The following is an 18,436-nucleotide window of genomic DNA, read 5'->3' on the forward strand; positions in this document are numbered from 1 at the left end:
TGTATGAAAATATTCCTATTATTTCTTCTCGTAGTTTCCAGTAATTGCCTCTATCTTTCAGGCCAAAAATGATCAAGTTTCTATTTCTATCTGAGTTCTGTTTCCATTCTCTTTCCGTTTTTATTTGCGTTTTCAGTAGTTCTACTTCTTGCTTTAGGGTTTCCAGTTCATCATTGAACTTTCTATTGATTTCATCAATTTTCGTCTCCAGACAGTCTAGTTTATTTAACTTTTGAAGAATCTCATCTAATTTTCCTTCCATTTTCAGTATTTAGTTATTTCGTAAAGATCCACTAATTACCCCCTTGAACAAAACTTAATTAATACTTCCACAAATACGGCCATTAACAATAATAATAATAATAATAAGCAAAGCGTTGATAAAAATGTGTCTCAAAGGAAAGGTAACAAAGGAAAACCTGGGAAACGCCAACGAGAGCAATCGTGGCCCTGGAGAGAAATTGGAAGCTCCTGATGAGAAGGGATACGAGCCAGAGGGAGAAAAAGAATAGGAGAGACTTTTCAAATTTCGAACTGCGCTTTCCAAATAAATGTTTTTGTTTTTATAATTAATAAACAGTAGGTACGAGGAGCTGTAGAAAAGAGACAGATAGTTCAGCTTTTTGACAGTTGTTAATCTGTCCCATTGACCTTCTTCCCGAAATAATAATAATTGCCGGTTGAATCAATCTTGTCAACCAGATGTAATAGGTCATACTATTTCCTATATAATGTTTTCACTACAGACAGACTGCTCCTATAAAATTGGCAACTTTGAGCAAGCTCTGATACAGAGCACTCCTTGATACAATGCCGATTAAATAAGTTGGTACTCCTGTTCGATTCAAAATGTCCAACCGGCCAATACTACTACGCTGAGGACGATTATACGGAATTTACACACCACTACTAGCACACTAAGACAGCGATAAGATAAATAACAGCTTGATGCTTGTTCTAATTGTACTCGAAAATCAGAATCTTGGTTAGACGACAACTTTAGTTTCTTTGTAATAACTTGTACTCACGTAAGATCGCCTTTAATAAAACTTTTAACATGAAATATTCACTTTCACATTCACTGAGCTTAAAAATTTCAAGCATCAAAACAAATAAACTTGTTAAATTACTTCAAAATACAGAGCTAACACTTTTATTACCTTTCCACTGCAAGTCAAGCTTGCCAACCCCATTATCCAAACTAGTGAACAAAAATCTGGTGTGGCGCACTCACACAAATTTCCTTGCCGTTATGAAAATTGATCACCTGACGCTAGTGTTCACGCGCATCTCAAGTCAACTATTCAAAGATCTGAGCCAGCTCGCATCGTGTGACAGGGCGCTGGAAACACATGAGGTCTGCTACATCTTCTAGTGAATGATATAATAGAATCAACAGTTGTCTCTCTCATTAAGTTTGCATTTGAATAATCACATTTTCTCGAATTTCGAGCTTATTTTCAATTTTAGGTGGGAATGTTACTGGACATTAATTGTAGAGATTTTCATGCTCAATCTTTTCCACTTGAAATGTTTTGTTCAAATTGTATCTAAAGCCTGATAATTGGAAATCTAGAATTAAACTTTGCATAGATTGGGCGGAGCTTCTGAAATTTTTACAGATATGGGACTTGTGACAGTTAATAGAGTTCATCAATGACTATTATAAATTTGATCAAAATCGTTGGAGCCGTTTAAGAGAAAATCGCGAAAAAGCCTGTTTTTGAGATCATTTTTTCATTATTGCCGCCATATTGAATTGAATTTGAACGAAATTATTCGTGTCGGATCCTTATAGTGTAAGGACTTTAAGTTCCAAATTTCAAATCATTCTGTTAATTGGGAGATGATATATCGTGTACACAGACATACATACACACATACATACTCATACAGACCAATACCCAAAACCTACTTTTTTGGACTCAGGATACCTTGAAACGTATAGAATTTGGGGTACCTTAATTTTTTTTTGGAAAGCAATACTTTCCTTGCACTGAGGTAAAATTTCAATCTCAACAATTCTTACTGGAAATTTTCATGAGTTGAACAAATTTGAATAATGCCGCCTGATATATTTTTGGGAACGGCCAAGATGTTTTCATACATCTAAAGGTGCGTACAGACTTTCGCTCTGCTCCGCAACCGAAAGTCACTCCAGCAGAGCGATTGATGATCGACCGGGGAGCAACAGTGGTTCGACCGGGGAACGCGAGAAGATCTAACATCTTCCATAACGTTCATGATGGGTAAGTGGGCGGTGCGACTGTGGTTCGATGGTGGTACGAGGGAGGAGCGTGCTCGGTGCTGGTTGGAAGCGCGAATAAGTGTACGCAGCTTAAGGCCCAAGTCACACGCGACTCAGGTCGAGAAGAGACTCGACTCTAGTCGAGAGCATGTTTCCAAATGGTGACACCAGTTGATTCTAGTCTCTGCGACGTCACCATTTGAAAACACATGCTCTCGACTAGAGTCGAGTCTCTTCTCGACCTGAGTCGCGTAACTTGTAGCATAAGTTAACTTGTAAGCACAATTAACTTGTAGCACAACTTCTAACACAAGTAGCCTTAAAATTTGTTATAATTTTGCTACCGATAAAAAATCGGCCGTCCAAAATCGGTTACTTGCGGCCGTACAAGTACGGCCCCCTAAGTACGTACCCCTAAGTGTGAGTTGAGCCACACAGTGGCTCAAAGTGGAATATCTAGTTGTGATAAATTAATAGTAAAGCTAATTGCACACACACACCGGATAGCCGGTATTTTACCGGCCGAATTTTATCGGTAGCAAAATTTCAACGACTACTTGCACACACACCGATTTTTAACAGCCTGATTAAGGCAATATTCTAGTAATGGTATATTCGTACTAAGTAAAGATCGCGGGATCTTTATTTGATGATAAATTATTGATAACTAGAATGAATTATGGCTTCTATGTTTTGAAAAGATGCTTGAAATGAAAATGGGTCTATAGTTATTTTTTTGAGATTTGACGCCATTTTTGTAAAGTGGAAAGACTCTAGCTAATTTAAAACCGTCCGGGAAGATACCCTGTTTCAGGTTGTTGTTTAATATTCTAGCCTTATGGATGGTATAGAGTGATTAGAACTAATAAAATGTAAAATAAAAGAAACTACTAACCAAATGCGTTTTTTTCTGTATCCTCTAGATCCTCATTTTTGAGAGTGCAGCAAACTTCTTTCCATGTATCCCTGGTCTTCGGTCTTTAAATGTTTCCAAAGTCTTATCCCACAACACAGGTCTTGCTTCCACTAACGATATAATGATATCATATCTATGTCACTCATTTCAAACGTAATTACCTTGTACTACCAAAAGAGCAGAGCAGTCGACTGGAATGGAGGATGGTGTAGCGAGAACTGGCAAGGACGGTCGGAGAAAAATCGGTGTGTGTGCAAGCCTGTATTTACTCACGGGCGCCACTGTGTCACCGGCACATCGCCGGCACCGGTGGAAAGCAGTGGCAGTGGCCGGCTGCTCGTCGGCATTTTACCGGCGCCGATCAGCGGTCAGGTCCCGTTCTCGCCTGCGCGCCACTATTGGATTTTGGACGGCCGGTAAAAAACCGGCCGTCCAAAATCGGTGTGTGTGTAAGTACCCTAACCCAAAATATTTTTATATGTGCCGAAATTTCAAGGATATCTGTAAAGAAACCCTATTCTCTCTCACCCCTCACAATAGGTTAACAGCTTTAATTGATCAGAAGTCGTGTAATATGTTTATCTCTTTTCTTCTTCACCCAGTCACTCTGAATTATGTGGGATTGTCTCTTGAATGCGAAGCATCAATGTTTTTATGGGGAATGCTATTGGGGAGCGATTTGGTTGCGCGGTTGAGCTGATAAGCTATCAATAAGATAAGTGTTAAGCTCCATGCGCCTGCTCCTCCCTTTGTAAGGCTGACCACTTCAAGAGCCTAATGTTCTCCAAGAGTAAGACTGAAATTCTCTCAGAGAGAAAAATTTTATAGTCTACTCATGGTATAGGCTACGTCATCTAGAGTACAGATAGTTTGCATCCTCCCACCTTGGTAAGTCAACATGGAGAAGAGCTGTCTCTTCCCCCCCCCCCATAAGGCTGTGCACAATGATACAGGAAACTTTCCAACCCACTCCTGCAACGCAACTCTAATTTAATTACTCCACAATATTCACTGAGTGCCGGTTAAAATAAAATTTAACCGTGATCAATTTCACGAGAACCAATCAGAGAAGGCGTTCTTAAAAAGACGACTCCTTTGATTGGTTCTCGTGGAATCAATCACGATTAAATTTAATTCCAACCGGATTTTGTGCAACCGGCACTGAGTGAATTACAGGAGTGATTAGATTTGAGTTGCGTTGCAGTAGTGGTTTGGGGGATTTCCGGTATCCTTGTGCTCGTCTCTTCAGGAACGCCTTCTTTGAGTGGTTCTCGTGAAATTAATCACAATTAAAATTCAACCGGCTTTTGTGCAACAGGGCCTGTATCTACTACTACAGTACAAATATTTGCAGTATATCATTGGCAGATTATGGGTATTGCAGATATCCTTAATAGGTGATTTTGATATAAATGCAAATCAATAAATTCGTTGTATTATACCTTAGTATTGGTTACATTCATCTAAATTTTTCATTTTTCTCAGATAGAAAAGTCTAAGATAGTAGTTGATTGAAACGGAATGAACTTTAAAACTAGATTAACACATTGAGTAAATAAAAAATCGTTTATTGATAGAAATTCTAAACATGCTGCATAAAACTTTTAAAACAATTTAGAGTTATGAACTTTGAATATAATTCTTTGATAATTACATTGATGTCGATTCAAGCACAATATTGAGAACGTATTTGATAGTATTGAATGGAGGTATTCAATGATAAAAAACAATGCATTAAAAACTTTTATATTACTATTTAATACGGAAATATCGTTTCGCATCTCAACTTTACTCTTCTGATTAAAATAATTCACACAACAAAAAAAGCAAACCTTTCGCAATAGAAAACCAACACACGTAATAAACGATAGAAACAATACTCCGTATCTACAACACAAATTTCATATAAAATCGACCTATTCCAAGTTTTGAATAAGTATACATTTCTCGAATTAAAAATAATTTTCATTGCATTTGAAATCGTTGAAGATATTCATGAGATCTTTATAATCCGAAGTAAAACTATTAATATAATATTTGAATAAAATGTAATCTGTAAGAACTATAGAGCACTTAATATAATAGTAATTTGTTAAATTTTCTTCAAATAAGAACACTTGACTGATGTAAGTCATGAGATTCTTGAAGGTTTGGGAGTAAAATGTAAATTTTGAAAAAAATCCTGTAAAAACTGTAGAGTACCTACTGTAGTGAAATTCACTTCTAATTGTCAGCGTTGCTTATAAATAATAATTTCAATGCTTTGCACTCAACAAATGCTAACATTTAAAAGTGAATATCACTATGGGGAATGGAATAACTGCAAAAATTAGCATTCTGATTATTTACTTCAAAAATTACACTGCATAGAATTGGAAAGAATTCGTTCAGATACAAATCCTGTTCTTCTGAATTGGATTATTTGCTTGTTGGAGCTTAAGATAAGAGTTCAAAGAACGCTACGGAAATTACAACAGATTGTTAGAAAGATAGAAATGTTGAACAAATCAATGCAAGTGAGTTTAACAATGCAACGATCTAAGTGAAGGAATTGAGCTCCAAAGTACAATAAAATTCCTGACGTCACTTAGGAGGAAATTATTCACATAATAAAATAGTGAAGAATTATTCTCCAGTAAAGACAGATGCTAGCAGTGTTATGTAGTCCAGTTGCCAGCACGACGCGTAGTGTTTAGAATTGAAAATGTATGAAAAAAGTATTCGATAGTTAGAAACCCTGATTTATTTTTTTCCTAGAGCTTTCTGTGTGAAGGCCGTCTTCTGTTGTTTGGCTACTTCTTTTCCTGTAAAAAAAATGAATAAGGCCACTTATTACTCAATACAAAAAAGTGATATACAGTAGTAAAATCTGGTGTACACTCACACAACTTTCCTTGCTCATATTTGAAACTACGATCTGACTTCTGTATATGTGTATATATAATTGTTTTTGAGTACTTTTTCCTTTGTGTAAACTGTGTGTAAAATTTCAAGTCAATCGGTTGATTAGGAATTAAGTTATCATGTTCACAGACATACACACATACACACACACACACACACACACACACACACACACACACACACACACACACACACACACACACACAGACCAACACCCAAAAATCATGTTTTTTGATTCAGGGGACCTTGAAACGTATAGAGAACTTGAAATTAGGGTACCTTAATTTTTCTTGGAAAGCAATACTTTCCTTACCTATGGTAGTAGGGCAAGGATACTTTCCTTACCTATGGTAGTAGGCCAAGGAAAGTAAAAAAGTTTCCTACTCGCCAGACATGGATAGCCACGTAATAAATAAATATGAGTAGACCACTTTTTCCTATTCTACAGAAATTCTGAAGCAGGACACTGCATTCAATTTCAATCATCAGCGAATTCGGAGTGTTTCTGATATTTTTGACGGAAAAATATTGTTAAATCTGCAAGTGTACTAATAACATTATTGTTATTAATCCGTTATTTGGATCAACTAATACCAGTATTACTTTCTTGAATCTGAAACTTATTCAACGTATTTAACCTGCAGACCCTGTTTTCGTGTTCACATGGTTTCAATTTATTTGCTTACAGAGTGTTGACAAAAATCATTTTTCGACGGTTTGGAGCTCTTTAATTGAAACGTGTAGGTTAGGTTAATTATTAAACTTCTCTTATCAATATACCTCCTATCAACCATTCATAAAAAAGTATATGGCCAAATTAGTTGAATGACTTGCTCTCAGTAATATCATTGGAAGTGTGACTGCTTGAAAGCTAGTTCAACTGCCACGTATGACCTACAAAATAACTATTCAGAGGGTCGGTACTGTTCAGTTCTAAAACATCAATATGACCTACGCACAAGTTTGAGGCTCGGATTAGAGTTATCCTTAATAGAAGATAATTGAATCACGTTAGTAAGGTGTTACTCAGTAACAGGAGTAAGTTGAGATGAATTATGTCTTAAATTCACTAAAATCTATCAAAGCATTATACAGGATGATTCTTAATTATGGTAAAATAATTTAATACGTGATAGTAGAGGAAAAAAATAAGAAAAAAGTTCTTATAAACATATATCCATAAACGCTTCATTAGCGAGCTATACAGGGTGAAAGATTTCGCCCGGAATTCAGTTTCTCTGGTGAAATACACCGATGCTGAATTGATTGGGGACTAGTTTTTGAAAAATTTATGCTGAATTCATATGGAAAAATATCTGAAAAATTGAATAAAACTAGTCTGGAAGCTGTAGTGTGAGTAGTTTTTGAGAAAAAGTTGAAATATGCAAAAAATCTAAGTTTACGTAGAAGTTTGTGTTTTTCTACTTAGATTTTTTGCATATTTCAACTTTTTTCTCAAAAACTACTCACACTACAGCTTCCAGACTAGTTTTATTCAATTTTTCAGATATTTTTCCATATGAATTCAGCATAAATTTTTCAAAAACTAGTCCCCAATCAATTCAGCATCGGTGTATTTCACCAGAGGAACTGAATTCCGGGCGAAATCTTTCACCCTGCATAGCTCGCTAATGAAGCGTTTATGGACATATGTTTATAAGAATTTTTCAATTATTTTTACCTCTACTTTCACGTATTAAATTATTTTACCATAATTATGAATCACCCTGTATAAAAACACCGATAATAATATAATAAATACAAAAAAATTGTCACACAAACAGTTATTCATTAGAAAAATTGAGATACTAGTTTCGGTTTTACACCAAGTAGTTTCTAAACTTTTCAACGGATGGTTTCACAATAAGAAGTGTCAACGAATAAAAGATTGTGACCATTTCGAATAGTTTCATACAATATGGATATCTAGCAAACCACCTTCACAACAACACAGAAATTCAGGTGATTTACGGTTATTTAGTGATTTCTAATCTAATAATAAATATATTAAACTTTTATAATTCAAGAATATGATTTATAATGTTATGAGATTTAATAGCCGAGAGGATCCCATTCAATAAATAGCCTACATTAGAAGTGTCTTGAAATATTTTGTTAAGTAGTAAAGTGTGTATTTTTAAAACTAATTTGAATTCAAATCTATTTCCTCTCCACTTCTATGACATTTAACTGGCTGTATGAAAAGAATCATCAAATTAAACAAACTCTACTGAACCTTCACCAACATAGACTTAGGGACAGTTACACTGAATGCATTGTAACGGGTGTTTCGAAAAGGACGCACATGCAAGTTTGACAATGTGAATTTATTACATTAAGTTATTATAAGTTATGCTGTATGAAACTATTACCTTTGTTATATTCAAATTACCTTTAAAACTTCACAATAAATGTTCAAAATGGCTTCCTCCACTAGTAATGCAGGCTCGAACACGTTTCATAACATTTGCAGCCACTTTTCGTAGTGTTTGCTCAGAAATTATTTTAATCTCACCTTAAATATTAGCCTTAAATTCGTCAAGTGTATGAGGATTGTTATTAAAGACCTTACTTTTTAAATTCCCCCAAAGAAAAAAGTCAGTTTGAGTAAGATCTAGGGATCTTGGCGGCCATAATCCTTTTGATATCACACAATGGTCAAAAAAATCGCGTAACATATTCATCGTTTCAGCAGAAGTATGGCATGTTGCATTGTCCTGCTGAAATCAACAATCTCGATCGTCTAATTCTAACAACGCTACAAATTGTTCAATAAGGTTGTGATACACAACACCATCTATTCGTCTTTCACTCGTTCGTAAGATTTATATGCGAAATAACTTTCAATAATAAACACACGTTCATCCTTTGAAAAAAACCATAGTTGAACATACACAGACACTACAGTTAACAAATGAATACTAACAAGCACTAGTAAATGTAAAATGGTGCATGCCGGTTCAACAATGAGTACGGTAGTGCCAACTGTTATTTGGGGGAGCAAAGTATTCCCTATACAGAAAATATATTCCCTCAAACTTTGATGTGCGTCCTTTTAACTAACAGCCGTTAGTTGTGTTACTTAAGAAATGAGTATTACGACAATGAACTTAATGGTAGGCTAATATATTAATTCTTAACTCGTAATTCTTGGGTTGTTCATTCAAAGAGTTTCTGTGCAGTGTATAGAGCTGCATTTGGTTGAGAAATGAGAAGGAATGTTTCATTACGGTATTTTAATTTTTTTCCTTTTTGTGTTATTGAGTGATGTGAAATTTCATTTTGTTTTGTTATTCGATTCATTTTTTTTTCATTCATTCATTTTATTTCTTATTGAATGATTATTGTCATTAAAAGATTTAATTATAATGTATTTACAGGGATAGTTCGGTTATTTCTTAATAAGTTAGTTGATTGTTCGGTTTTTTGAATCTATTACTTCTTATTTTAATTTAAATATAATCAGTGTAATATCATTAGTACTGTACTCCCATATGCGGACAAGCTCCTTGAGCTTTGCATATGTGTATTATTTTTCAGTTAAAAACTTGTTTTTATTTGTATGAAGATGTTTTATGTTATGTATTTTATTTGACTGAGAATAAACATTTTTTATTTATATAATCTGAAATCATTTTAGAACTGTTAAATTCGATTGGATTTTCGAGCAACTGACCAATAGACACAATTTGTCACTCACTTTGCTTCTCAAGGTCCCTTTGTTTGGCGGCCTCTTCTCGCTGCTGCTTGATTATGGCCAGCCTGGCCAGGTCGGCTCTGGCCTCGTCCGTCTTGCCTTCAGCGTGCAGCTTCTGGTAATGTTGTGTCGCTCGTTGTCTGTCCAGCTCCTCTCTGTCAAGTTCAAATAAATTAATTCAAACCAATCAAATATGAACATTTTTCAGCATTACTTCCCATACTTCAAGTTGTATAGAATGGATAGAGATGTATAGTAGTGACTTTCCAGAATTGCAAAAAAAAACTTTTAAAATAACCATCTAAATTCCATCTAGCTGTTTACCCTGTTGGCAATATTTGCAGTAGCAGAAGTCTTCGGGGTGAATTACAGCATTTAATCTGGATTTTCGTTCAATAATAATTATTAGTGCATTAGCATTTGAATAATTGCAACACCTCAGTAATTTCCATCCTAAAAATAACCCTTTTTGAGAATCTGTAGCTCCAAAACCAGAAATCGGAGACTCCTGCGCAACCACTAAATTCATTGAACATTTTATTGTCTTTAATATTGTAAAAAATGCTTTTTCTCAAAAAATCCGAGGTTTTCGAGGTAGTATAATGGAAAAAGTGGAAAAAATCCCAAAATTTGAAGGCTTTTAAGAGGTGAAGCCGTTATTTGGCGTATGGTTAAAAAATTCAGCGCTCCAAAATAGAATCCGACAAGAAAAATTCTTTCGGGACTGTTTCCTGAAAAATGACCATTTGACTGGACTATAGGCAGTGTGGTATTACAGATATCCTAAATTAGTGATATTGGACATGAGGAGAAACACGTTGGAATGGTTAGAAAGTGGAAGGCACCATGACAAGAAGTCATGCTGCTAATGTTTGGTGCAAGTTTATTTTCAAGTCATTTCAAATTAAGAATAATCAGCTTTACTGGTCCAATTAGGCCAAACAACCTTTATATTAATGGAAAAAAAGGTTTTTGTAGGTAAAAACCTCTATTAAGTAGGTAAGTAGGTACCACTCTTAAGTGGGTAAACCTCCTCCAACGTGAAATATAATTACCTTGGGGCCCCTATTAGACTAGGCAGCCAGGGCACGCATTCAGTCGGGCAGTCAGCCGCTCACTCCGTCACCGGGCATTGTTTAGACTAGGGCAGCCAAGTTTTGCCTACCGGTGTGGTCGACGGGCTTGGTAGCAAAAATTTGGCTGCTCGAATTCTTGTCTAACTAAAATGGGCGACTGCCGGACCGGCTGGTTGCGCTTCCTGGCTCCCTAGTCTAATGAAGGACCAAGGTAGTTATCGCGATAAAGACTTTGGCATTTCCTCTTTTCATTGATAAAAATTGTATTATTTTTGGATAAGTAGGCTACTACCTCTAAGTAGATTACTACCAAGTAGTAACAGCCTCATTTCAGTTTCTGGATAGCATGCACGAGACTCAGCCACAAGGAACGGGAATAGTATAGTTAACATACCTTTCTTTCCTAGATAAGTTTGGCTTGACATCCTCCTTGAGTATTGCTTCGTTTAGTGCCGACGACTTCTTTGTCTTTTTCTGGACTCTGTTCGGATTTTCAACCTCGATTAGGTTTTCAACTCCTTTCGCTTTGTGCTGCAAACATTTATTTGAGATTTAACCATTAAAACACAGAGAAATTGAATCAGAACACACGATTTGAATGAAGAATGTTTTTCTATTCTGATTTCTGTATACTGTGTGTTAATTTGTGTGTGCAGTTGGAATATGAATGAATGAATGGATAATAAACTGAGATTATTGCTCTTTAGTGAGAACTTTGAACTTAGCATTCCTTATAAATAGCACATTCAACCAAAGTTGACAGTTTGAGTAGAATCTTACAATAGCTTGGGATAATTCTGGCTTCAAAAATGCAATAGACTTCAAATTGAATATTTGTTACAGATATACACATGATTCAAATACAAGAACCACCAACTTTATTGTTGATGTTCACAACAGAGATAGATTTTAATAAGCTTTATTCAACTTTGAAGTCTTCAGGATTGTATTTAATTCTCAAGAGATTCTATAGAATCTCAGCTTTAATAACATGTTAGCTTCAACAATGAAAGATTGACGGTTGAAACTATGCAGCAAATGTTATTGCAATAGGCCTACTCAGTATTATGACAATATAAATTAAGACTTGTTATATTCTGTTACAAGTTTTGAATACAGCATTGAATGTTTATATCAAAATGTACTTTTTAAACTGTACAATACTAGATATATTACTAAATTGAAGTACCTCATGTTTCTGAATATAGGGTCTTTCAGTGAAATGGGTCTATTTCAATAAGGTGACTAGTTCTTGAAGATTTTTTTTCAATTCAATGGTCATAAATATAAAGTAAAAATTTTGGCATTTACTGTACAATGAGTAAAAAATTATTTTTCATTATAACATCTAATGAATTTTATCCATCTGAATCTAAGCAATTATAAACTTTTCGTGACATTTTCCATCAAATTCATACTGAACTCGTTGGTTTTGAGCTGGAATAGTTCTGGGTGGTGTTCAGGAAAACTCTTGTTTTCAAGTAGCCCCATAGAATAAGGTTGTCAAATTTTAGTGCGGGGGCGGGAACGGATTTATTCCTATTTCAGGAAATGACACCACACTTGTAGGCCTAGTTGGAATGTTGTTTTCGCTGCACTGCACATATAACGTACAATTCCCGAACAGCTGATCTCAATTTTAGCCCGGAAAAGTCAAGGTCAGTCGCGATACCCGTCCCGGTCACTTTTCTATCATTTTCAGTTTCCGTGTACAGTATTTTAAATGGGAGTATTAATCGTGAACGACGAGAGGGACACTGGTCCTTACAGTATTCTCGTCGTGCACTACCTACAGATTGTATCTATATAATAAGAGAGAGTAGGGTTGTGTTTGTTCGTGTGCTCGTTTGTTCGCATCAAAACATGTCAATTTTATTTGTGGATTGCATACCAGGAATGATTTAGATCTCCAAATTTTGCACATAGATTCTAAAAATATCAATCTCGTGCACCTGGAAGCACAAATTTCAATTTTCCTGCTAGATTTTCCAGAATTAATGTTCAAATAATTTCATTAATGGTACATAAATACGATTTCATAATATAGAAATAAAAAATCACCAAATCATATTGTCGAAATTAAAAAAGGAATATAATATAATATAATATAGAAAGGAATATATATAGAAATAAAAAATCACCAAATCATATTTTCGAAATTAAAAAAGGAGCATCTGTTTCTAATATTGCTTTCTACCTGATACCACTTAACCTCAATAATATTTTTTTTTGATAATTGATACGGTGAATATTTTTAATAATAATGATAATATTTTTATTATAAATACAATAATAGTATTGTTTTAATGATTAATAAATATTTTCATTTTCACAAACTCTGTATCCTTATGGTGAATATATGCATGTATCCTTATAAATATGGTGAATGTGGAACAGCTGCATCAAAGAAATTATCTCAAAAACATAGTTTTGGAACTTCGTTTTCCTGATGCAATGTTTAGGCCTACACGTGGCATGGATTATTAATTTTTCAGCTAGAACATTTTTTTGAGACAAAGTTCTAAATAAACGTCTACAGTTTCATCAATGCTATATCGGCAATATGAAAACGCATGCAGTTAATATGTCTTTGAATAAAGGTGTTGATATTTACATAAAAAAATTATTCTCTTCCATTTTTATTTAATAAAAATTCCCAAATTATTCGAGCCCTGATAGGAATGATCGACTCATTGTACAGTCAGTCGAAAATTTTAATATTGGAATGAGGGCTATTTTGGCAAGCTGAGCAAAAAAAAGGTCATATGCACCTTTCCGTTACATCTTCAAATGAAAAATTAGTTTTGTGGGTTGTCAAAAGTCCCTCTGAAAGGGAAACTACTAAACTTATTCTATCTTTAAGTAAAATGACAATGATCATCCATCCATCTATCATATTTTATACTATAATAAATGAAAGAACTGGATTATACACGTATACAGGTGTAAAGTATAGGAAAATTATGTTTGACGCATCATCACGTCTGAACTACTGGACTGATTAACTTGAAATTTTGCATATAGATCCTTGCTTAACCGAGGATGGTTATAGACCTATTTTAAATTCTTCAAGATTTGATTACATGAAGTTTTCAGTTTGTCAAGTTTTCAATTATTTGTCATGCTTCCAGTTGTTGTATGGAAGCAGCAGAACATCTCTCTTAAAAGGGAAATTAGAAGATAGGTATTATAGATAGATTGGGATCCTTTTCGAACGATAAAAACAGGTTTTCCGTCGTACCCAAATTTTTTCCGCCATTTTGAATCCAACTTCTTTTTTTTAATTGAAAGGTGGTCATATGATACATGATTCCGATACAGGATTTCCAGAGAAAAGATATGCTGAAAACCGCACATCGATATCTCAAACCTTTCAAAATTTATTCTCATTAATTTCCATCTATCCATCTATAGATATATACATCTATCTATCATCTTCTATACAATAATAAAGGAAAGAACTGGCTTAAACACGTATACACGTGTAAAGGATAGGAAAATTATGTTTGACTCATCATCACATCTGAACTACTGGACTGATTTACTTGAAATGCTGCATATAAATTCTTAATCAACCGAGGATTCTTATAGGCCTATTTTCAATTCTTCTAGATTTCATTACGTAAAGTTTTCAGTTTGTCAAGTTTTAAAATAGACCCTTGCGAAGCACGGGTTGCCTGCTAGTAATCAATAAATAAGGAATCTGATCATCTGTTTCTATTTAGAACCTTTTGATCTTTTGAGTAAATTTGTTGTTTACTCATTTACAATTATTTGCTGATTGTGAAGCGAAAAAAATCGTAAGTTACTTGGCCGTGAATCTCTCTTGCAGGGCTCGCATAAAATTGGAGGGGCTAACGCCTCGACTGGAAACATCATGCTTGGCCCTGCAAACGGCCACTTCCCGGCCATGTGACTTAAATATGGAGCAACAAGTGATTGAACTTGATTGAGTACTAGTCAATATGCTGTTAAATTTCACGAGAAACTCAAGAGGTACATGATTCCATTGGAGGGCATTTAGCAGATGTTATCATAGAAAAACATTTTATCCACTTATTGTAAGCTAGCCTACAGTAAATGGCAACCTTTTTACTTAATATTAGGGAAATTAAATTGAAAAAACTTGATTTCTTAAAGAATTAGCCACCTATTGAAATCGTCCCGTTTCATTCAAAGACCCTATCATTTGTATCCAATGACCAAGCATAATATTTCATGATCAACCAACCATAAGTTAGTTACTCTATTTTATTCATAAACAATATAAAACATTTTCTATGTATGCTAAAGAGCTCAAATTTTGGTTAAAATCTGAACTAATCTTTTCAATGTCGAAAAAAGAATGAATAAAATTTATGTAATAAGTAATAATAAATGAAGTAACATTTGATGAATGCTACTTTCAACAAATGAAGACATGAATTGAACAATGAAAATGTCTGAAGTAAATTGGTCGCAACACGGCAACACTTACAACTTCCTCGTCCGATTCAGACTCTGATTCACTTTCTGAGCTTCCAGACGATTTGGTGAGGTCTTTCTTAGCTGCGGCTCCATCTTCTTCTTCTTCATCGCTCGAAGATTCTTCACCATGAGTTTGCTAAAACAAAATGAACATAATTGTTTTATAAAGGACGTCAGAATGCCGAGGAATCAGAATATTGTGTGTCACCTTGTGTGGGACTCTCTTTTCCTGAGCTGAGAGCCCAGCCATGTATTGGCAATATTGGCATACATAGTTCTACATTTTTGTGCCTCAACACAAAATATTATAATCATGAATGTACAATTCAAAACTAACATAACATGTAAAAATAATGGATCTACAATTTCTAAGAATGGACAATATTTTTTTGGATATTGTCTCGACTTGAAGTAATCTGTAAAACCCTGCTTTCCATTTAGTTCCTACTCTGTTGAGTAGTAATAGAATGCCTACCATTGGTTGTTATGGGAGTGTTCAAACATAGGTATAACAAAATTTTGTGAACACCTCAATAAAAACCAATAGCTTGATATAATTTTTCGCCTAGCAGAGTAGAAATTGTATGAAATACTAAACGGAAATAGAAAATTTAAATCTGGAATGTGAAATTGATAGCCATGTTATTATAGTTAACTGACTGATTATTGATAGAAGTGACTGATAATAAAGTGAACAATATTATGCATTACCTGATAAGATTAATAAAACAAATAAATGGCCTGGCCGGTTTTGTCTGGATTCAATTTTCTCATGAAACACTGATGAAGATTTAGATAGAACGAATTCGGTTTTCAACTATTAACTTGAATAACTGAGCAAGAAATGACAACAAATTAATACCAAATTTTTTGGTAACGAGAAAAATTAGTTCAATATCATGATGAAAACATAAGTAATTCGGCTTAAAATATAGGTAGTTTGGCTTAAATACATGATGAAACTAATCTTGACAAAATGATAGCCTAAATAGGTTAGAGTAGCCTATAGCCTTCATGACTATTGTATGAAACACAAACTGGAATTTAAATGATTAGCCTAATGCAGGAGTTAAAATTGATAATTTGTTGAGTAACTTATTATCAATTGCTCACCCTCCATTGCCTTTCCTTCTCTTCTCGTTTTCTTTGTTCTTCTAACTCCTCTGGATTAGTAAAGCGGCGATTTTTGCCTTTATGATTTTGATATTTACCTGTAAAAACACAAAAGTGGTAATAAACAAGAAATTGCCACAAATCTTCATCATAGTCAAAATGGAAATGTGTTAAGAGAGCTTTTAAAGGAAATGTACAATAGCCCCAACTTAGTCCGCTTGTATATATATTTTGATAAGTTCTTTATCTAGATTGTAGATAAATTTGAGTTGTAGTTTGATGAAGAATAAAAATGTTTGATGTTCCACTTCAAAGACGATATATCTTCTGCTCAATTAACAAACTTGGCTTTGAAGGTTGCCAAGTTTCTACAAGTTATTTATGAAATTCAAATAATATGTATACTCTGAAACTAGTGTAAGTAGCAATGAGAAAAAGAATGGTTTTCGTTTTTATTTTGTACTATCAACTTATTCAGTAATTAAAAAAAACTTGGTGTAATCTTCAATCTTCTTTATAATGCAGTCAGCGATTTTGCCATGATGATTATGAGCTAAACATAAAAATTACATAAATTATTCAAGGGTTTTATAAATAGTTACTGCAAGGAATTCAGAATACTAGCGCAAATAAAAAATCAATAATAAGGAATATTATAATGAATGATTCAAATCTGTTTTGCCTAGTTCCAATCCAACATAACCTCAGCTAGTCTTATCCAGAAATCCTGAACGTGTAGAACAAAAATAAACTCTAAAAACAAATACTGTAAAATGATTTTTGTAAGTCTTTCTCACCTCTTGGCATTTCTAAATAGTATTTATTCTAAAATTAGACAAAAAAATAATGTTTTAACACTGGATTTACAATCACAAATTCCGGAAACAGATGATTCTACAAACCAAACGAATGACCGTTGTCGAGTTGTCGTTTTCTGTATAGTCGATGTATCGAAACATCGATATATGTTTTTAATCGTAAATCATTGAGTTTCCCTTCGATATTAACCTGGTTCCTGGATTGCGAGCAATTTAGGAATATTTCATTGTGCCGACTACAGCTTTTCTTTCCAGAAATATTTTAGAAAACCCTGAAATAATTGTCACCTAGGATAACAGAATACAACATAATACTGCTGTATTCTGTGCTAGGATGTTCAAATACAGTAAATTCTATCTATTATAGGAAAAAATTGTCAACTGACGATACGAGTTGTAACAATAATTGAAACAAATTCATTAGAATAGCGGAGTCATCACTCAGGCCACCGAATTGGACTTTCGGACTGGTGAGCTGAGAGTGATGACCGCGTAGAGACTAAGCTAATTAGGGCAAATAATTAGCAATGGAGGGTGAGCAATTATTTGAGCTTAATTAGATAATTTAAGCTAATTAGGGCAGAACGTTTCGAGGTACTCTGGAGGTAGTTTGTGTGAAAGAATTTGTATTAGGAATGTGTTTAGTATGCTAAGGAGAGAGAGAGTTCTCGTAATTGTAATGAAACGTACCGTAATAGAGTGTTTGATTTTGCAAAGTTTGTATTCTATTTCTTAAATAATCCAACATAGAGTGAACGAGGCCCAGGAACCTAAAAACCTTATTGTAGCAATGATACTGGAGAACACTGTCATGCTAGCCACAGAGGGTTATTATATTTAAAATTCCAGATTGCTATTAACTAATCAAGTACCTACCATAGGTGGTAGCTTACTGTGTAAAATAAGATTATCTGCGGCGAATATTATTTTATATCATAATGAGAATTCTTTTTCTATATTGAAAAGAAATCGCGAGTAAAAATATGGTACGGTAGCCTACATCATTTGGATAGCATATAAAAAGTTCAAGAATTTCTGAAACATTATTTTCAAATTACACTAAAGGTTAATTGCTTCATCCTGAGCTGCGTACACATATACGCGCTTCCAACCCGCACCGAGCACGCTCCGCCCTCATTCCTCCATCGTACCGCAGTCGCTCCGCCCCCGCTCTGCAGTCGCACCCATCATGAACGT

General features: G+C 34.4%; 1 protein-coding gene across 1 annotated transcript; it reads right to left on the minus strand.

The window, feature by feature from the left end:
- Positions 1 to 4,711: 4,711 nt before the first annotated feature.
- Positions 4,712 to 17,374, minus strand: LOC111044537 (28 kDa heat- and acid-stable phosphoprotein). The gene is made up of 6 exons (XM_022329713.2): positions 17,219 to 17,374; positions 16,422 to 16,519; positions 15,319 to 15,444; positions 11,236 to 11,372; positions 9,769 to 9,920; positions 4,712 to 5,968 (listed from the first exon to the last, which is right to left on the minus strand). The coding sequence occupies exons 1-6, from the start codon at positions 17,226 to 17,228 to the stop codon at positions 5,907 to 5,909; spliced, it is 585 nt and encodes a 194-aa protein (XP_022185405.2). The 5' UTR covers positions 17,229 to 17,374; the 3' UTR covers positions 4,712 to 5,906.
- Positions 17,375 to 18,436: the final 1,062 nt, after the last annotated feature.

This window comes from Nilaparvata lugens, chromosome 8 (assembly GCF_014356525.2).
Source record: "Nilaparvata lugens isolate BPH chromosome 8, ASM1435652v1, whole genome shotgun sequence".
Classification (NCBI taxonomy): domain Eukaryota; kingdom Metazoa; phylum Arthropoda; class Insecta; order Hemiptera; family Delphacidae; genus Nilaparvata; species Nilaparvata lugens.